This window comes from Pseudorasbora parva, chromosome 24 (assembly GCF_024679245.1).
Source record: "Pseudorasbora parva isolate DD20220531a chromosome 24, ASM2467924v1, whole genome shotgun sequence".
Taxonomy (NCBI): domain Eukaryota; kingdom Metazoa; phylum Chordata; class Actinopteri; order Cypriniformes; family Gobionidae; genus Pseudorasbora; species Pseudorasbora parva.
Genome location: NC_090195.1, coordinates 7,032,615 through 7,055,065, shown reverse-complemented (window position 1 = coordinate 7,055,065; position 22,451 = coordinate 7,032,615). Strand labels below are relative to the sequence as shown.

General features: G+C 36.4%; 1 protein-coding gene and 1 long non-coding RNA gene across 6 annotated transcripts in view; one reads left to right on the top strand and one right to left on the bottom strand.

The window, feature by feature from the left end:
* LOC137063408 (uncharacterized) overlaps nucleotides 1-8,381 on the top strand; it is a 99,144-nt gene extending 90,763 nt beyond the window's left edge. Inside the window, exons 2-3 of the long non-coding RNA XR_010901382.1 lie at nucleotides 5,470-5,574; nucleotides 8,243-8,381. This is a non-coding gene — a long non-coding RNA (uncharacterized lncRNA). The remainder of the gene's footprint in view (nucleotides 1-5,469; nucleotides 5,575-8,242) is intronic.
* LOC137063407 (RNA-binding Raly-like protein) overlaps nucleotides 1-22,451 on the bottom strand; it is a 266,010-nt gene that overhangs the window by 83,904 nt on the left and 159,655 nt on the right. For 3 of the 5 annotated variants that reach the window (XM_067434498.1, XM_067434497.1, XM_067434496.1), the window contains 3 exons: nucleotides 17,092-17,167; nucleotides 11,301-11,348; nucleotides 8,236-8,414 (listed from right to left, as the gene is read on the bottom strand). In XM_067434498.1, coding sequence (XP_067290599.1) covers nucleotides 8,236-8,414; nucleotides 11,301-11,348; nucleotides 17,092-17,167 — 303 coding nt within the window. The remainder of the gene's footprint in view (nucleotides 1-8,235; nucleotides 8,415-11,300; nucleotides 11,349-17,091; nucleotides 17,168-22,451) is intronic. The other 2 variants (XM_067434500.1, XM_067434499.1) reach the window with 1 other exon arrangement.

Sequence of the window (22,451 nt, the reverse complement as noted above, 5' to 3'; positions counted from 1 at the left end):
CATCTATCTCTCATTTAAACTCATCTATCTCTCATTTAAACTCATCTATCTATCATTTAAACTCATCTATCTCTCATTTAAACTCATCTATCCATTCTCATTCAATGGTAAATCCCATAGGGATTTTGTATTGAGCATAGCTCAGACTCACAGACTCACAGAGACAAGGGGGTGGGCCCAATCTACTCAGACAACCAATCACTATCTCAGGATCATGATGATGCTATTAAGCCCCGCCCTAGCAACCGTTTAGAGCTCCCTAGCAACCAATCCCATAGACTTCCATTGAAATAGATCAAAGTTATATCTCTGGATAGGAGTGTCATAGAAACATGAGGGTGGGTTTGATTGACTCAGGGCATCAACAGCCAATCACAAATCAACTTCAACACTTCCTAGCCACGCCCTAGCAACCATTATCGAGCACCCTAACAACCCAAATCCACAGTGTATATCTTCACATCTGAACATCATAGAGACACGGGGTTGGTTTATATCATTCATACAGGCAAGGGGATTTTGGGGAATCATTATGGGATGCTGCCAAGCCACTCCATAGCAACCAAACAGAGTACCCTAGCAACTGTTCAGAACTCTGCATCAGAAAATCGTAGAGACATGGGGGTTGGTTTATATCATTCATACTGGCAAGGTGATTTTGGGGTAGCATTATGGGATGCTGCCAAGCCACTCCATAGCAACCAAACAGAGACTACCATAGCAACCGTTCAGAACTCTGCATCAGAAAATCGTAGAGACATGGGGGTTGGTTTATATAATGCGTACTGGCAAGGTGATTTTGGGGTATCATTATGGGATGCTGCCACTCCATAGCAACCACCCAGAATACCCTAGCAACCACATAGCAACGTCATAGCAACCACCCACAACACCATAGCAACCGCCTAGCAACCACCCAGAACACCCTAGCAACCACCCAGAACACCTTAGCAACCGCCTAGCAACCACCCAGAACACCCTAGCAACCACCTAGCAACGCCCTAGCAACCACCCAGAACACCCTAGCAACCGCCTAGCAACCACCTAGCAACGTTCTAGCAACCACCCAGAACACCCTAGCAACTGCCTAGCAACGCCCTAGCAACCACCCAGAACACCCTAGCAACCGCATAGCAACCACCTAGCAACCACCCAGAACACCGTAGCAACTGCCTAGCAATGCCCTAGCAACCACCCAGAACACCCTAGCAACCACCTAGCAACGCCCTAGCAACCACCCAGAACACCCTAGCAACCACCTAGCAACCACCCGGAACACCTTAGCAACCGCCTAGCAACACCCTAGCAACCAATTGTGAGTAAGTGTGTGTGTGTGTGTGTGTGTGTGTGTGTGTGTGTGTGTGTGTGTGTGTGTGTGTGTGTGTGTGTGTGTGTGTGTATGAGTAAGAGTGTGTGTGTTAGTGTGTGTATGAGTAAGTGTGTGTGTGTGACATATGAGGACACAAATGTGTATAATGACATGGGTATGATACAGATCTATCTATCTATCTATCTATCTATCTATCTATCTATCTATCTATCTATCTATCTATCTATCTATCTATCTATCTATCTATCTATCTATCTATCTAACTTTAAACTTATTAAACTATTTTAAACTTTAAACTTATTAAACTATTTTAAACTTTAAACTTATCAAACTATTTTAAACTTTAAACTTATTAAACTATTTTAAACTTTAAACTCATTAAACTATTTCAAACCTTTTCAAACTTTCTGATCAACTCTCTTCCAAGCCAACTTAAAGTTTGTCATCAAACTTTTTTGTCTAGTTTGTAGTTAAATTGTTATAATTACACAGAATATTTGGGGTATCCCATGCGATATGAAAGTAAATTTCTATACAAAAGTCCAGTAATCGAGGGGATGTACCTGGGTACAGATCTGGGTATTACACTGGGTAGAACACTATTTGAATGCGACGTAGTTACTACATGTACTTACTAGAGTAATAAATAACAGTCAATTATGCATAATTACAAGTAACTAAACCTAACCATAACTCTACAGTAAGTACATGAGGTTACTTAAAGGTGCACTGTGTAATATTTAGGAGGATCTATTGCAATGCAATATAATATACATAACTATGTTTACTTTTTATTACCATTTCTATCTACAGACACTGCGGGTCCCCTTACAGTGAAATTTTGCACAGTCATGTTTCTACAGTAGCCCCAAATGAACACTTAATGTTATAAGTTATAGTTCAGTCCTAAAAATTACTAGACCATTTACAATCTTGCATATTGTGCTCATGAGCAAGACACCGGTCAAGACTCTCCAATTAATATGCTATGCCACATGGGATATAACGTCACTCCTCAATGTCTGCTAGCTTAATTCATGCTGCTAATTTCTGTAAATATTATGCGCTTTGAAAATTTCACTGCTTTTTTTCATATGGCAGCTGTCAGATTAATCTCCTTCAGATGACTACACCATTGAACACACATCGAATCTAATAAACATTTCAAATCAGCAGGCCAATGTGAGCAAAGCAGAATGAACTTGGTGGTAACTGAAAGGCCAAATAGGCGGGAAACAGGGCAGCAAATGGTATCAAATTTAGGATAAAAATATGGAAATGGCTCTTGACATCTTTCAAAGCTACTTTGTGACTTCAGAAATGTAGGCGGAGTAAAATGTCTAATAAATAAAGAATAAAAAAAAGAAAAGAAACGTAGGCGGAGTGTCTGCAGATCTGTTTTACAGACCAAGTACACTCGTTTTGCAGTTACATCGTTACACCAGTAGATGGCCGCAAGTCATTTTATGAGTGAGTTGAGGAATTATTCATTTAAACGATTCACTCAACAACGCTTGTTCATTCATGAACTAAACAATCGTACTTGAGTGTCATTGAATCATTCCCTCAACCCATTTGTTCAAAAACACAAATTCATTCAGGAATAACGCAAGTAATTTGCTTTGAGAGAGGGTTGACTGTCTCATTTTACTGGGCAACCATCTTTGAAAAGGCTCTCGGGCAGCTATTTCAGTCATGCAAGTACAGCTCTCAAAAGCTGTTCAGCATTTATAATAAACACTCAAGCTTATGATTAAATTTCATATTTGAAAATCACCAATGAAACCTGTCTCAAATGTTGCTACTCAAACTTTTGACCGGTAAATAAATAGCACAATAGCACTCATCTCCATCACCTTCTCCTTCCTTCCGGACCTGCATATTCCCCTTCTCAAAGCTGTGCTTTGATTGATACAGTCTTTGCAAACTGATTTTTTCCTATTTTTGTCGCTTGTTTAACTTCTATTGTAACACAGCTGTCTAGTTAGCTATCTTACACATATCATAACAGCATATAGTGTCTGTTATCAAACAAAGTAATCCAGTAGGTGGCTTTGGGAATAGCCTCAGAGGGCAGCGAAGCATTCTGGGAATTGTAGTCTTTCATCCCCATGAGACAAATACATTTTCTGTCTTTTCTCAGTCTAGAAGGCACCAAATTCAAAAATAACTTCACATTTCTACTACATTAATGACCCAGTTTAAATCCAGATTCATCTTTCCAGCGCTGAAGTACCCCTTTAATGTAAAGGATTGGTTCAAATACAAATACAAGTTACTGCTTAAATATACTGAATGACACTAGAAAATGCAGTGTGGACCTCTATGAAGACCTCCAGAGGCCCCTTTTGACATGGAAAGACCTGTTTCTTCATGATAATTGGAGCTCCTGGATACATATAAATGCTTTGTTGAAAAATTCATTAGCCTGTATTTTTCAAGCCATTCCTCTCCTTGAGAAAGCTGAAGCTTGTCGCTTTGCTGTCACCGCCTTCAGCCCTGATAACACAGCGTGACCCAACACTGCTGTCACACCGCTGCCAGCTTTTCCACTACCTCACAAAATGGTGTCACCTGCCATCACCCGCCTGAGGCAGAAAGCTGCGTGTGTAGGTGTTTAGTCTGACGGAGCGGCGTATCTACTGAAATTCAATGAACGCGTCTGGTGCAACCATTTAAATTGCTCAAACCCCAAATACATGTCCAAAAACTGCCTTCAAGCTTGCAAATCTGAGAGAGCTTTGATCTGGGCAACCTATGAAACAAACTAGCTGAGCGTCATTTTGTTTAGACAGATGACAGTTAACTTACTCTTATCACTTTTTTTAGCGGTTAATTTGGAATAATTTAAAGAGGATGTGTGATGCGCAGTAGGCTTCATTACATGCAGAGGATTATGACGCAAAATGCGTTGTTTTCCAAGATCAAGATTCTAGACTAAAATATAAGGGAAAAGGAGACCAGGGCTAGACGTCACAAGCTCTATCTCAATAAATCTTAAATTATAGTAACTTTGCTGATTCCAATCACATTTTTGCCATAGATACTGGGTAAATAAATGAACACAATAAAACAACACTAACATACATTCAGAAACGAGGATTTCAGAAGGCTCATGTGACACTGGAGTAATGGCAGCTAAAAAAAAAAAAAAAAAATCAGCTTTGCATCACAGGAATAAATTTACATAAAATGTATTAAAATAGAAAATGGCAAACTTGTGATATTTTAATTTAAAATAACTTGTTACTGTATTTTTAAATCAAAAACATTTTTTAAAATCACCTTTTTGCCATCATTTAATTTTAAATGGTCTTTATAGGGTGACAAATTAAAAAGTAAAAAGCTTAGTTGTATTAATAAAAGGCTACAAAAGCTTCATGCATAATAGAATCAGCAAAATCCAGTTTTAAATATTTAGAGTACAGCACATGTTAAATTCCCCAAATTATTTCAAAGACAGGCAGATAAAGTAGGTTTTGATATTTATGTAGCTAGTTTATGGGTAAAAATTGCAGTAGTTGCGTTTGAAGCAAATTTCAGATACATTGTCTGCTTTACTCAAAACAGCTGCTGATGAGAACGCAAAGTAAACTTTTGGAGCCAAATTAAATGCTATTTGGGTGTCGTATAAAGCTAATCTCCAGGTTGTGCTGTGAAGAGAAGGGATAACTCCAGTCAAATGCAGATTAAGGTAAACAGTGGCACTTTTGTGTGCATGCTATGGATATTTTTGGCCGTGAATTGCTCTGATATAAGAAAAGCCCCCAGAGAGACCAGCACTACAGCTAAGAGCATTAGTGTCATGCACCACAGCTAATCTCCACTTCTGAGCTCCACGCTCGCAGGAGAAGGCGGGATGCTGACAGATGCTCTGAAAGCTGCTACTTGTGGGCTAGAGATAAAATCTGAATTGGTGTTATGAATTCTAATTTACAAACACGGCAGCATGATGTTCCGTCTTGCCGTTCGGCTGGTATCAAGGTCAGAATTAAAGCAGCCAGCATTTTAGATGGCCATAAGTCCCAGTCTCAGAATGCTCTTGGGTTCAAAAAAACAAAACACTAAACTAAATCAATACGCCCTTGATTTATGCTCCCATGAAATAAGTCTCTTTTTCGCTTTGTGTAATCTGTAAGGGAGAGCTACTGACCAGCATGTGCCAGAATATAAACCAGCAGTTGGCAAAGAAGAATAAAACTCATGGACTTCATACAGCAGGCCACAGACGGCCAATGCCAGAGGTCAGTGATTTAATGGTGTAAAGCACATTGTGAATCTGTGGGAGCGACTTTTGCAACATGCACTGTATTGCTAATGTCTTTTTGCAGTAGAAATATGAAAATGCATGAATGCCATTGCATTAGACAACAAAATACCAAGTCAAGAGGCATTTATGGCCTTTTTTCCCCCTAGTGACATTTGCAATCTTTGTCAAGTCGAAATGTATTTGCATAGTGTTTTCCACAATCAGAGATTCAAAGCTGCTTTAAAGAAAATCATGATGGTATATCATCGTTTTCTATATAGTATATTGCCCTATGTGAGTATACTGCAAGTGCGCAAATAAAGTCGGACATTCTTATATATCCAAATTCTTAAAAAAAGAGCTGGGCGATTATATAGTTACATTTTGCGAATACATAAATAAATCAGGCAGTTGAGATTTGCTATAAGTATATATACCGTTTTACTCAATATAGCCAACATTATATATAGAGCTGTGTGACATTATATATATATATATATATATATATATATATATATATATATATATATATATATATATATATATATATATATATATATATATATATATATATATATATATATATATATATGGGACAGTTGTTTTATCATTTAATTAGTGCAGATTTACATTGAGTTCAGTGCATTTAACTACAGTTTGAGAAATACTCTTGTTTTTCTTAATTTCTTGTTTTTGTATAACAAGCATGAAATTATAACTGCATGAACTCGGCCCTGTTCTGCTGTCTGAAAGCACACAAACTAATATCAGAGTGTACTGTTGTGAAGAGAGAAGTACAAGCCTTGTCAGAAATCTATATTTCCACAAGTATTCCTCTACAATAAGTACCAGTAAAAAGTTTGAAAACATTACCAATTTTAATGTTTTTGAAGGAAGTCTCTTATGCTGATCAAATCTGCATTTATTTGCTCAAAAATACAGGAAAAACATAATTTATTCCTGTGATCAAAGCTGAATTTTCAGCATCATTACTCCAGTCTTCAGTGTCTCATGATCCTTCAGGAATCATTCTGATATGAGGATTTAATACTCGGTAATTATCAATGTTTGACATTTTTCAGGATTCACAAAAAGTTAAAAAGCATTTATTTAAAATAGTAGTAAAGATTTATATCAATGTATTACATCCTTGCTGAATAAAATTTGGTATTAATTTCTAAAAAAAAATACAAAATTACAGTACTTTTGAAACAGTAGTGCATATTGTTTCAAAACACTTCTAATCTAAATAAATGCTGTAACGTTCTTTTTTTTATTCATTAAGGAATCCTGAAAAAAGGATCATACCAGTTTTTCCAACATTAATAATAACTGAGAATCAAATTAGCATATTAGAATGATTTCTCAAGGATCATGTGACACTGGCTGATAAATTCAGCTTTGCATCACAGAAATGATCATTTAAAGTATATTAAAACAGAAATAGATTTTAATTTGTAATGCGTCACAATATTACATTTTTTTTCTGTATTTTTGATCAAATAAATGCAGCTTTGATGAGGATGAGACTTTTGACCTGTACGTTACATCTTTCCTTAAAGGGATAGTTCACTTTAAAATGAAAATTCTGTCATCCTTTACTCACTCTCAAGTTGTTTCAAACCTGTATGAATTTCTTTCTTCAGCTGAACACAAGGGAAGATTTTTTGAAGAATGTCAGTAACCAAACAGTTAACTGAAGACATTGACTTCTATAGTCAGTCCAGTTAACTGTTTGGTTAATGACATACTTCAAAAAAATCTTCCCTAGTGTTCAGCTGAAGAAAGAAATTCATACAGGTTTGAAACAACTTGAGAGCGAGTAAAGGATGACAGAATTTTCATTTTAAAGTGAACTATCCCATTAAAATTCCTTTAAAAAAAGCCTCACCGGCACGTCATGTCCAAATAACCGACGCACCATCCTAACCATCCTAAATAAACCCGTCTCTTCCCTGATACCCTGAAATTTTTAATAATCTGATCTAATATGATTTCTGACCTGTAAGGTAGCCAGAATAATAATCATACACGCTGTGTTAGTAGGCCAGAGGAGAACCGGCACCCCGACTGAGTCTGGTTTCTCCCAAGGTTTATTTTTCTCCATCATTCCCCGATGGAGTTTTGGTTCCTCGCCACTGTCGCCTTTGGCTTGCTCAGTTGGGGACACTAAAATTATGATCATAGTTATTCAACTAATTATACAAATAAAATGTATGAATTAGGTTTTAATTAATTCTATAAACTATAATACAGATCTGCCAACATTGTCGCTATATAATAAATTAAATAAGCTGATAACATCACTTTTCTCTAGAACGACTGTACAGCAAAATCTAATTTTGTTGCAATATTATCCTGTTTGACACTGTGAAGCTGCTTTGACACAATCGTGATTGTAAAAGCGCTATATAAATAAAGTTGATTGATTGAAAAAGGAACTAGTAACATGTTTACGAAATAAAATTATGAAATAAATTGCAGTAAAATGTAATCTTTTCAGCTCTGCGACCCACATTTGGGTCCAAATTTGCATATGTCAAGTTGTATTATATTGTGAACTTAAAAAATAAATACACCAAACTTGTATTTGCTGCGTTCTGATAATGCATATTCTGGACATATCTGGAAAATTGTGAGTTTTTTTATGGCTTACATTTCAGCCCAGAGGAGAAGGATGATGACGATGATGGAGGTCTTGAGGAAGAAGCGGAGGAGGTTTTAACAGGGAAGGAAGTCTTCCCGCGTCGAGTGGATGGAAGCACCACCCGCGAGCGCTTCAGCGGGATCACTGCCCTCGGAGGAGGAGCCACCCGTCCGTGATAGTCGAAGAGCCTAACCGGAATCAGAGAAGAAGTGCAGAGTTTAGAAAAGACACCATACCATCATTATCACTCAAAACCAGGCTTTTGACTCTGAATTATGTTGCATCTTAAAGGTTTTTCACCCCTGAAAACATTTCTCACTCCTGGTTTCCTGCAATTATCAACGCTACTTTTGAAATTGGTCCTGAAGGCTGGTGAATTTTTCTAAAGAATTTACAGAAAAGAAAGGAGGTACAAGAAAATGTCAAACAAAAGGCACATGCCCTTGCGCTCCCATCGATCTCACAGGATATTCACAGCTCTCCACCCAGCTGACATTTAGTAAATGTCTCTGCTAATGAAATATGAGATCATAAGAAGGAACTGAGTGAAAAAATAAAGCAGGGCTTTTTAGAAATTAAAGATTACTCCAATTACTCAACACTAATGGATTTTTTTCGAGGACAAACTGTAGGTGTTTAGGATAAATAAGATTATTGATTTTCTGTGAACATCATATTTACTTTCACATCTTTGTGCGCATCTTCTCATAGGTTTTCAATCTTGAAAACTATATAAATGACATTTAATACATGCTATTTTGAAATCATGAGGCTAAAGGCAGACCTTAAGAAAAAATTGATTTTCACTACTTCTATAATGTATGATACACAGAAAAAGATATGTTTGTATTGAGCATTTACTAAGCAACAAAAATCATAAGTGATTTTATTAAGTCTTAATGTATGGGGTGTCGAGGGGCTAAAGGCACACGGTATTGATACAAATACGTTTGCAAAAATAATATTTTTTAATGTCTAAGTTTATACTTCATTCAAAGAATTTATTTTGGATCAATAAATATATTGTCATTAAAATATGTTAATATAGAAATACAGTTACATAATACATTATATTTGATTATATGATATGATTAATATCACATTTTTAAATACATGTTGGTTTCATTATAAATATGGTGATTATCTCTTAAAGGGTTAGTTCACCCAAAAATGAAATTGATGTCATTAATGACTCACCCTAATGTCTTTTCACACCTGTAAGACCTCCGTTCATCATCAGAACACAGTTTAAGATATTTCATATTTTAGTCCCAGAGCATATGCAGTCTATGCACACTATAATGTCCATGTCCAGAAAGGGAATAAAAACATCATCAAAGTAGTCCATATGTGACATCAGTTGGTTGATTAGTCTCTTGAAGCATCGAAAATACATTTTGGTCCAAAAATATCAAAAACTACGATTTTAATCATTGATTGATTCACTGATTCATTACCGTTTGATTCTTTTTGGAGGCACATCGAGGAGAAGACAATGCTGAATAAAATCGTAGTTTTTGATATTTTTGGACCAAAATGTATTTTCGATGCTTCAAGAGACTAATCAACCAACTGATGTCACATATGGACTACTTTGATGATGTTTTTATTCCCTTTCTGGACATGGACAGTATAGTGTGCATAGACTGCATATGCTCTGGGACTAAAATATGAAATATCTTAAACTGTGTTCTGAAGATGAACGGAGGTCTTACGGGTGTGGAACAACATTGGGGTGAGTCATTAATGACATCAATTTCATTTTTTGGTGAACTAACCCTTTAAGGTGGACACCCAAATTAATATATGATATGATACTTACAATATGAATCTAACCATGTCATGTCAACAAATGAAAAGTCAGCTGCTGTTTATCATCATGTTATCCTTTACCCCATAGAGCCTTTAGCCCCATTGTACGTAGCCTGGATGCCAGCTGAACTCAGCCCCGCCCACAACATCCGAGCACGGGCAGTTCGGTCTGGACTTGATCCATAGAGGAGTAATTATGCCTGAACAGAAACTGTTCAGACCAATGAAATTGTCAGGGCGGGCTTTAGACGATGATGGACAGATGATCAACAGTAACGTCATCCACTTCATCAAAGGTGCTTGGGTTGAATTTGTTCAAATCCTAAACGGAGAGCTTCACTATTTCTCTCTGAAATTATCATCATGTTGGCAAGTACTCTGTGTATCCTTAAATTATTATTTATTTTTTTACAACACCGGCAAAAATCTTTTATTCCAGCGCGTGTGCAGACAGGGTTGCCAAGTTCTTACAACAAAACCCGCCAACTACTAGCCCAAAACAATAGCTTCTCGGGGGGGTCTCTGAAAAAAAAAAAAGGCGTTTAGGGGGTAAAATGTGTTATTTTTGCATGCCTGCTAAAATTCACATTCCTGGGTCTATATATCACATAATTGAGGTCACTTCAACCCGCGGACATGGAAAACAACCCGCGGGGAAACCGCAGACTGACTTGGCAACACAGTGCAGTTGAGTTCTTTTGACAACTAACGTAATGCGTCGCTCCGTTGCTCTGATTGGTTGTTGCAATTGAGGTCTTTCCTGGTTCAGTTGAAACACGCCCCATAATCACAGCTCAATGGAACAGTTTCAGACTCATATTCTGACTAGAATTGAGTATGACCACGCCAGGCTACGTTGTACCTACTCTGACCTTGCTTTACAGGCACGATAGCAATGAGCAAGTTGCAGCTAGCATTACACAGACTGTGCGTGCACACTGGCACAAAGAAGAGTGAAAAGTTTTCAGTTCATTCATATGGAAGTTGGGTGCGAGCGCACACCTGTGTGCACACATGTCAAACAGAAGTATGGCGACGGAAAGCACGTTTGCGTTCTCATTCAAATCAAATGTGGCTGCTATGACCAGGTTTTGTATTTATTTTACTATCTATATATCATATCATGAATTGTATTGCATCGTGAGTTGAGTGAATCTTTACATCCCGACAAACAACTGTTGAAACTGAAAGACACGAGTGTTTCAAAATGTGTCTAATCAGATTAAGGGCTTCAACCACTTAAAAATAAATAAAATACATACCTATTGTAGAAATCATCTCTGTAGTAATCATAATCGAATTCGTAACCACTGAAAGAGATGAGACAAAAAGGCACAGTGTAAAATGTGATTCACAATGGCAAGAAAATGACAAAAATGGTTAGGCCTAAACTGATGGAATTAGCCTCTTGATTTAGCAGCCCAACTGACACTGACAGATCTGACAAACTGACCGCTAATCAATTTACACCTAAGATTTAAATGTGTGGAAACGAATCAAACTCGTGCAAGTCAAATAATCTGATAATAATCCACACGTTATTTAAACATCTTGCTGACAGACAGATCAATATCTTCAGTCAACAGAAAAATCTTGTCAATAACAGCATCAAATCAAAGTGGAAACCTAATAGTTCAAATCAGACAGGGGTATTTGGCTTGTTTTAGTGAGTCGAGACTGTGTGTGTGTGTGTGTGTGTGTGTGTGTGTGTGTGTGTGTGTGCGCTTTTTTATTTATTTTAAATATCAGGACCCAAATGTGTATAATGACATAGGTATTATAAGGAGAGGGTGAAATATGAGGACATTGGCCATGTCCCCACTTTTTAAAAGGCTTATAAATCATACAGGATGAGTTTTTTTGTTGAAGATGTAAAAATGCAGAATGTTTCCTGGGATGGGTAGGTTTAGGGGCAGGGGCAGTGTAGGGGGATAGAAAATACGGTTTGTACAGTATAAAAACCATTATGCCTATGGGATGTCCCCACATTTCACAAAAACAAATGTGTGTGTGAGACCCCTGTCTGGATTTCATCCAGTAAACTGTGTGTGAACCCTTTACTGTAACATCAGCTCCAAACATCTCTTCTGAAGACTTATAATGCCAACTGACAAGGCAAGCAACAGGGATGCTCTTCAGTCATTTTTATTTCATGTACAGTGGATAGAAATAGAAAATGAATAAAAACTTTAACTTTCAGCATGATAATTGGAGTGAAAAGTTGAACAAAATAAATATTAACTTAAGAATGTATTGGTACTCTCTCTGTGTTTGCTTTAATAACAAAGTTCTGCATTTTTAAAAGGCATCTTTTGCTTAAATGGAAGCAGAAAACCTTTCAACCCTTCTATTACAATTTTAATTCGTATGACTTTAATGTTAATGAGGGTCAAATTGACCTTTTATTGAACTAAATATATATAAAATGTAATTGTATTATTTATTCATATACTTTCCTGAAGCTCAAACAGTAGAGCATGGTGCTAGCAACACCTCAATCATGCGTTCAATTCCCAGCTAAATAAACGTCTTGCACTTAGGGCTGGGCGTTAAAACGATAATTATCACAATATAATTTTCCTCGATAAAAGATAACAACAGTTCAATAAATTCTCGATATAATGCTTATGCGCTATGCGTAATTCTGCGCATGTGCATTGCAGACCGGGTGCAGCACGTGGTGTTGTTTAGGCTTGAGGATCAGAGTGAAGTGGAGTGAGAAAAATGAGAGAGAGTAAAGAAAACTCAGAGCTCACGACCGGCTCGGAGGACACAGATATCGTTGACAAGTTAGTTCGCTCAACTTCAGTGGTTTGAAGATATTTTGGCGATCCCATCCGACATAAAACAGCGACATGCGTGGACTGCTTATCATAGGTTCACCACGCTGAATTTAATTATTAAATTATCGTGATTCTTCAAAGTTCTTTCATAAAAACTTTTTGCCTGTTTGCGTTTTTAGTGTTTTACAACGTAAACAATTAAGTATATATAATGATATTATTGATATATAGTGTAGAGTAAAAATATGCTGGCCACAGTTAAGATTTTAATAAATAAATATACCTCAGTTTTAAAAAATTGTTCACCTGTTTGGGAAGTGTTTGTCATATTTCGACAATAAAGGATAGTTAACTGTCTGTTCTCTACATCTTTCACTCAGGAGCAAACACATGCCTTTAAACTTTAAAGAAATAAAGATTTGACATTTATCGATATCGACCGATATGAAAATCATGATAATTTTTTTGGGCCACATCGCCCAGCCCTACTTACACTGAAAAAATGTATGCCTTCAATGCAGTGTACATTATTTTGGATAAAAGTGTATGCCAAATGAATACATATAAAAATATGAATATCTTCAAAGGGTAGTTGAGTAACTATCAAATAATTTTTTTCCTCTCTTTTATTTTTTTGCAGCTGCAAATTTTTGTCTGAAATTTTGTAGACGCATTTCGAAACACCATCCTAAATGTAGTATTTATATATATATATATATATATATATATATATATATATATATATATACAGTCTTGTTCAAAATAATAGCAGTACAATGTGACTAACCAGAATAATCAAGGTTTTTAGTATATTTTTTATTGCTACGTGGCAAACAAGTTACCAGTAGGTTCAGTAGATTGTCAGAAAACAAACAAGACCCAGCATTCATGATATGCACGCTCTTAAGGCTGTGCAATTGGGCAATTAGTTGAAAAAATAGCAGTGTCTACCTTTGACTGTACAAACTCAAAACTATTTTGTACAAACATTTTTTTTTCTGGGATTTAGCAATCCTGTGAATCACTAAACTAATATTTAGTTGTATGACCACAGTTTTTTAAAACTGCTTGACATCTGTGTGTCATGGAGTCAACCAACTTGTGGCACCTCTCAGCTGTTATTCCACTCCATGATTCTTTAACAACATTCCACAATTCATTCACATTTCTTGGTTTTGCTTCAGAAACAGCATTTTTGATATCACCCCACAAGTTCTCAATTGGATTAAGGTCTGGAGATTGGGCTGGCCACTCCATAACATTAATTTTGTTGGTTTGGAACCAAGACTTTGCCCGTTTACTAGTGTGTTTTGGGTCATTGTCTTGTTGAAACAACCGTTTCAAGGGCATGTCCTCTTCAGCATAGGGCAACATGACCTCTTCAAGTATTTTAACATATGCAAACTGATCCATGATCCCTGGTATGCGATAAATAGGCCCAACACCATAGTAGGAGAAACATGCCCATATCATGATGCTTGCACCTCCATGCTTCACTGTCTTCACTGTGTACTGTGGCTTGAATTCAGAGTTTGGGGGTCGTCTCACAAACTGCCTGTGGCCCTTGGACCCAAAAAGAACAATTTTACTCTCATCAGTCCACAAAATGTTCCTCCATTTCTCTTTAGGCCAGTTGATGTGTTCTTTGGCAAATTGTAACCTCTTCTGCACATGCCTTTTTTTTAACAGAGGGACTTTGCGGGGGATTCTTGAAAATAGATTAGCTTCACACAGACGTCTTCTAACTGTCACAGTACTTACAGGTAACTCCAGACTGTCTTTGATCATCCTGGAGGTGATCATTGGCTGAGCCTTTGCCATTCTGGTTATTCTTCTATCCATTTTGATGGTTGTCTTCCGTTTTCTTCCACGTCTCTCTGGTTTTGCTCTCCATTTTAAGGCATTGGAGATCATTTTAGCTGAACAGCCTATCATTTTTTGCACCTCTTTATATGTTTTCCCCTCTCTAATCAACTTTTTAATCAAAGTACGCTGTTCTTCTGAACAATGTCTTGAACGACCCATTTTCCTCAGCTTTCAAATGCATGTTCAACAAGTGTTGGCTTCATCCTTAAATAGGGGCCACCTGATTCACACCTGTTTCTTCACAAAATTGATGACCTCAGTGATTGAATGCCACACTGCTATTTTTTTGAACACACCCCTTTCAACTAATTCAACTTATTGCCCAATTGCACAGCCTTAAGAGCGTGCATATCATGAATGCTGGGTCTCATTTGTTTTCTGAGAATCTACTGAACCTACTGGTAACTTGTTTGCCACGTAGCAATAAAAATATACGAAAAACCTTGATTATTCTGGTTAGTCACATTGTACTGCTATTATTTTGAACAAGACTGTATATGTGTATATATATATATATATATATATTTTTTTTTTTTCTTCTTCTTCTTTTTTTTTTTTCTTAGGCGTTTTACACCCCATTAAAAATTGAGGCATCAATTTCAGGCATGCAATACAACTGTACACTTCATCATCATGGGACACTGACACCATGCAGAGTTTGACTTTCAATGACCTCTCCCTCATGGTTACAGCATGAATAACATCTATGAATATTGTACACACAATGAATAAATATGAACCATTTTAGGCCTAACCAACCCCCATAACGTCCACTGAATTGAACTTAAAACAGAATTTAAAATATTTGCTAATAAAGCAGCGTTTCTATCCCACAAGTTCAAGAGAACAAAATTATCACTTCCTGAGAAATTGGCAGAAATATCTGTAATAAAAATGGAAGTTGTGGCAAACAGGGCCCACAGTGGCTCTTTTATCCTGCATCATAAGTGACTCAATAAACGCTCTGATGTTATCTTCAGATGCCTTTGTGAATGCAATCGTGCGAAACACTTCTGGAGGAAATTAAACCAAATCATTCGGATGACAGACATTGGCTCAGACATTTGAGATGCTGTATGATGCGATTGGTCTGCTGGTTAGTCCAGTTATCCAATCAAATCCACTGTTGAGATTGCTTATTTGTTTCAGCATAGTTTATAAGCATGTCTTCTTATCCGCCTGAAATTCTTAGAATTTATGTGCATCTTAGGTCGATTCAACATTTCTTTTTAATGCAATATCCCACAATGCACATAACAATTAGGTGGATAAAAACATAGCTAATGATTGTGCATGTAACATCAGGACAACTATTAAAAACGCAAATAAGGTCAAAATTAATGCAGTTGTGCATTTAAATACATGTCATGCATATTGTGAATATCCTGTCAACTATAGAAACTGGAGTGAGGATGATTTTGCGACCGTTTCCAAAACACAGGCGCATTATATTCCATTATTGGCATCTCTCCGCTCTTTTGACCATTTCATTCCAAACTAATTAACATTCAAAGCTATTCATTGTTGGTTTGCTCCTGTTCTAGTCTCCTAATTAAGCCTATACCCCTGATTACATAATGGATGGGTTGCATTAGCCGATTTGAAATGCAAATCAAGACTTAATGAATTTCAAAACACAATGAGAGCAGGAAATAAAGAATTAAAAACCCGGAATCAGCTAAAGTAAAATAAAGTCACATAACAAAAGGGAACCAAAAAAAAGCTCCAGTCCTTTAAAGGACACCCGTTCTGGCTCATAAGTCACTAAATTGCCAAAAACCCATGTAATAATTGTTTCATTACTATGATTCTATTATTCTTTGCTATGAGCAAATAAAAGGGGAAAAACATTTCTATTACATTTATGGACAAAAATAGCGCTAATCCAGTAATTGTTTCATGACCCAGTCACTATTTATTTGGCATTAGTTGGTATTTATTGTTTGCAATAAAATGTTCTAAATCCCTATAAAAGTTTGCCAATAAAGGAGTAAATGCCTAATACCTTTTCAAACATTGATTTTTTCACTCATTTCCTGCTTGGTTAATTTTCACTGATGTGTCTGGAGCTTTTCGCTTCATTTAAGATTTCAACAAGCTAACCGAACCTGTGAGACACAACTGCAACTTCAGCAATTGAACAAATGTGCTGATAAATCGCAGACCGCGGGCTGTTCTGTTATCTAAACCCGATAATATGACAAATGTGCTGACGGCTTCATTCAGCCCCAAGCAGACTTTAATCCGGTCTACCTCAGCTCTCCTAACAAGGGAGAATGAATTTCATTTACACTGCAGTATGTTATCTGAAGTCAAATTCACAAAGTCAGAATGAGTAAACCATTTGTATAATACATCCATATACAAGTACCCATGCTGCCCTACTTTAATAGGAGACACCCACCTGTAGACAGCAGTTAGGGGACGTTTGGATCCTGCTTTAGGCCTGTAGGGTTTAGGCTCTCCGGCCATATTAATATCTGCAGAAACACAGAAGAATACAGAATCAAACATACAAGTTCCCTTTGCATACAAAGCCAAAATTATTAAAAACATGGTTGCACTTTATTTCACAGTATGTGCACTAACATGTACTCAACTAAAAATTACTGGGTAATATAAGGTAACAACATGGTTAGGTTTTAGTGCAGTTATTATGAACTTAAAGGGTTAGTTCACCCAAAAATGAAAATTCTGTCATGAATTACTTTCCCTAATGTCGTTCGACACCCGTAAGACCTCCGTTCATCTTCAGAACACAAATGAAGATATTTTCATTGAAATCCGCCGGCTCAGAAAGGCCTTCCTTGACACCAATATCATTTCGATACGCTGATTCATATCCGTTCGAAGCTTTGTTTTGAAATCAGCCCATTACTATACAAGTCGTTAAGTTTTTAAAAAATGATTGTAGAGCCGCTGTAGTGAGATGGGCTTTGTAACGACGTCTTTAGTGCCTTTATGGGTCTTGAGAGAGGAAATGACATTGGTGTCAATGAAGGCCTTTCTGAGACGTCAGATTTCAACAAAAATATCTTCATTTGTGTTTTGAAGATGAACGGAGGTCTTACGGGTGTCGAACGACATTAGGGTAAGTAATTCATGACAGAATTTTCATTTTTGGGTGAACTGGCCCTTAAATACATTAAAACATTTTTTTACATGGAAACTAAACAAAAATAAAAGCTAATTTAAAAACATTTCATTCTAATAAAAAAATAAAATAAAAAGAAAACTAAATGAACGGTGATTCACACAAAGGATTATAACTAATGATAAAGGTACGGATTTAAAAATTGTTCTAAATGTGGAGGAATAGCAGAGTTCACACCACAGCTATAATGATAAAGACACTGAAACAATATCATTGGAATCACTTTCAGAAAGATTTTCCCCCCAGCTGATGAACGATAAAAACATTGCTTAAGCAGGATGGATTCTGATTGGCTGTCAGAGACATACTGTAACTGCAGCGCATGCTTAAAACAAACTAAACATTGAGTATTAATGTGGAGTCTGTGGACACTAATATAGTAACTGGTATCGTTCTTGGCCGTAATATTGTCGTTTTGTTTTTCTAACCATGACTAGGTTTAAAAGTAAAAAAAATAAAAAAAATTATATATATATTATATATATATATATATATATATATATATTATATATATATATATTATATATATATATATATATATATATATATATATATATATATATATATATATATATATATATATATATTTTTTTTTTTTTTTTTTTTCTGAATCAGCCTTTAATGATCGGGTAGGTGGGTAGAACAATGTGGTGCCGGTTTGATGGTCAGTGAATAAATGGTGCCCTGGGATTGTAAAACAAGAAAAATAAATATAAAATACAGCAAACTGTTTTATGTTATCTATCTATCTATCTATCTATCTATCTATCTATCTATCTATCTATCTATCTATCTATCTATCTATCTATCTATCTATCTATCTATCTATCTATCTATCTATCTATCTATCTATCTATCTATCTATCTATCTATCTATCTATCTATCTATCTATCTATCTATCTATCCATCCACCCACCCATCCATCCATCCATCCATCCATTTAAAAAAAAAACTATTTTTTTGCTGTATTTTATATTTATTTTTCTTGTTTTACAATCCCACAAAATGTTTGCACATAATATATAAAAACCTTTGTGAAATATAAACCTCTTGAAAAACAGAATGAGATATGCAGTCCATTAGAAATACAACTCACATATAGCAGGTAAACAGGACTATCTTTTGGGACATATTTTGGGAACAGCCATTTCATGCAAATAGCTGATAACTGCAATGGTTCATTTACACCATATTGCTTCATGGTGAATTCAAAATATTCAGCTTGAAAAGTATGCTTTGGCTTTCTTCTTTCTAAAACAAATGCAACATGGTTTGCTATTTTGTTAACTAATGCAAAGGCTTTCAAACATTTTTAAGTGTGTCCAAATACAATTTTGGGTCACTGTTTGTGTTGTGCATGCTCAAATCTGCAGGCTAAAATGTGACCAACATATTTCAATCGGTCATTTTTGTGCATAATCCATAGAGCACATCTTTATAGGAGGTGAAGATAAAAACCTATACCAGAAGGCATAAATAGGAAAGAAGGAATGACAAAAGCACTTGACCTTGATGCATCTATATGTAAAGCTTTTTTTCTTCTTTTAAACCATCATCCTTGAACGATAGCATCTTAAATACAGAACATGGTGAGAATTATCTCCACCATCTGACCCTCCACTACGCAGGCTTCATCATAAAATACACACCGCAGCAGCGATACAAGGGGATTCAGAGGGAACACGCTGCTGTAGAAAATGCTTTAAGATAAATGCCACATGGTTACATTCCCATCTTGTACTGTAGCTCTGGAAGCTCACACTGATAGCGGTTAGTACTTTCAGCTGTGAAGATTATGCAGGCAGAGTTCCTGCTCCTTAAACATTTTTGATCAAATAAATAAATACCTACTATATTATGAAAAACAAGCACATTTTTGCTTTAATAAGATATATAATTTTTACCTTTTTGATACCATTCAAATGTAATAATTCATATCACCATTTTTAATATTCAAACGTATACTAGCCTAAAAAAACCTCAAGCTTACTGAAGAACAAGTAAAACTGATAAAGAAAGAGCCAAGAAAACAAACTACAATAGAACACGGAAACCGACCTATACCTAAATCTTCAAGCACTTGCTACAAAAAAAATAGAGCATTAATAATGACAACAGGTCAATCTGGACCCAAAACTGGTCCTGCAATCACTTTCAAATGACTGTAGAGCGGAGTATCATGACATATCTCATTGTGTCTTTGATCACTGTGTGATTGTCACTTGCGTGAACAAGCACCGATTTACCTATGATTTCAGGCATTTGTCTACGATTTTGTGAGACATGTTGGCGAGTCAAAAACAGGGATAAAAACGGCGGGCTATCAATGGCTTGGGATTAGATGCACAAGGAATTTATCCTATACACACCATAGTTTTTTTAGGACAAAAACCTGACAAATGACTTACATAATCTGAACTATGTTTCGAGGTGTGGTAATAAGCAAAATAATTGAGACTCTGATGAATTATTCAAAAATAATGCACATCTGAGTTGTTAACTAATGTTAATGAATGAAACCTTATTGTAAAGTGTTACCATTTTTTTTTTAAATAAATACTGTAGCAACCAGTCAGGGCCGAGGGACCGTGAGAGAACGGCACGAGGCCGGTGGAGTGACTGATAATGAGCTCCAGCCGCACCGGTATCGTATCTCACGGAGGAGCTCGGATGCATAAAAGGAGGAGTGACGACAGTGAAGGACAAGAGACGACCACACCTGGACTTTTACATTGTGTTATGTTTATGATTTATTATGTGTGTGCGTGGCAGTCGTTCTCGTCCACGAGGAGGCTACCATTTTACTTTCATTTTGTGTTTAGTTTTGATTAAAGTGTTTGAACATTTGCCGGTTACCACCTCCTTCTTTCTTCATACGAACTGTTACAAATAAATTTCTAACAACAATAAAAAAAATTTTTTTAAAGTACACGAGTAATGTTAAAAATGGAAAACTTGTATACTGATTAATGCATAAATGAATGAGATGCCAGTTACATTAGTAAACCACAAATTTAAAATGATAGCAGCAAAATGCATTAATTTCACAGAATATAAAAGGATATATTTCCTTCCATGTTTACAAAGCCTGTTGCGACTGGTGTTATAGGATCAAAACGAGAGGATAAATATGAAGCGTTTTTTCAGAAAGCAGCTTGCAGAAATTCTGTTATATATGCTGATCTGGGGTAAATGCTCAAGCACATCGGCTCATGGCGTGACTTCACTATTCCAAACAGCATTAATAGCATCATGTTTTTGGGAGAAATCAGGTTCCGATTTCCATTTAATTAAGAATTTGTTTGCTTGCTTCAGATATGTGCGCGTTACCCGAGCAAGGCTATCTATCCAATAAAGTATGTCTATTTTTCCATTTTTACGCTGATTGATGGTAGTCACAAAAGGGTCATAGGAGAACATTTTCCACAGGGAAAATTTTAATTCATCTGCATCTGCTCGCTGGACTTCTAATGGTTGCCTGGAGACAGGCTGAGCCGAGTGGAGCTCTCCGTGGTCCTGAACCCTGGGCAGGCTGAGGGGGGAGCGGCTCTTTTTCACTGTTTGGATCATAGCATCATGAAAGCTTTCCATTGAGACGGGTACTCACAAAGAGACATCCGCAGCATCTGAAACAAGCCCATTTTCAACGGAGAAACCAAGTTCTTATTCACAAACATTTTTTATTTAACTTAAGCAGTCTTTAGAGTGGTCTCAAAAAGTACTTGGACACTTCAGACTCTCTTAAAAATTAATGACAATGTCACTGCATTGGATTAAACGATTGAATGATTTACTTTAAAGAAAGGCACAAGCTTACTTTTTCAGCCATTTTACCGAAGGTTTGGTTCCAAATTATCGAATATATACTGTTTAAAATAAATACAAAAAGCATGGGGTTGTCAAATGTTAGTGAAACATCCAAATGTGATGAGGCAAACCTTAGAGTAATCGTTTTAACCTGACATTAACTCAAGACGAAAAGCTGCTTCTGATTTCTTGTTTCGGTTCTCTCTGAATATCATGTTCTTTTTTCCCTTTCTATGAAGAACAACTTGCATCTTTCACCACCTTGTCTGATCTCGTATCAGTTTGACCTTACAAACACACCACAAACACTGCTGTGCACAATCATTAAAATGACAAAAATGCTGCAATTGCGGTGGCAGACTACGCAAAAAATAAGTTCACTGTGAGGAAATGATGAGGTCAAGATCTCCTCTGAATCTTTGGCTTATTAAAGTGCCCCATTATGCTTTTTCTGACATTACCTTGTAGTTTAACATAGCTGTTTGTAAATGTAAAAGGTCTGCGAAGTTTCAAAGATCAAAGGTAAACAGAGTTATTGTCTCCCAAAAGAAAGAATTGATTCTGAACTGCCAGAAACGAGTCGTCAGTAATTCTAGTCTTACTGATGCATCTACGTCTGCCTATAGCAAATGTAGGGCCCTATGATTTCCGCGATGTGGAGTATGCAGACGGAATTGAAAAAGAATGAGAGCTCTGAATTAATATGGTAAAACTGACGCCATCACTACTGTTCGTAGCACTGTGTATCAAGCGCCGAGGAAGATCCAGAGCTGAAATTGTAATATACTAATGACCATTTCAA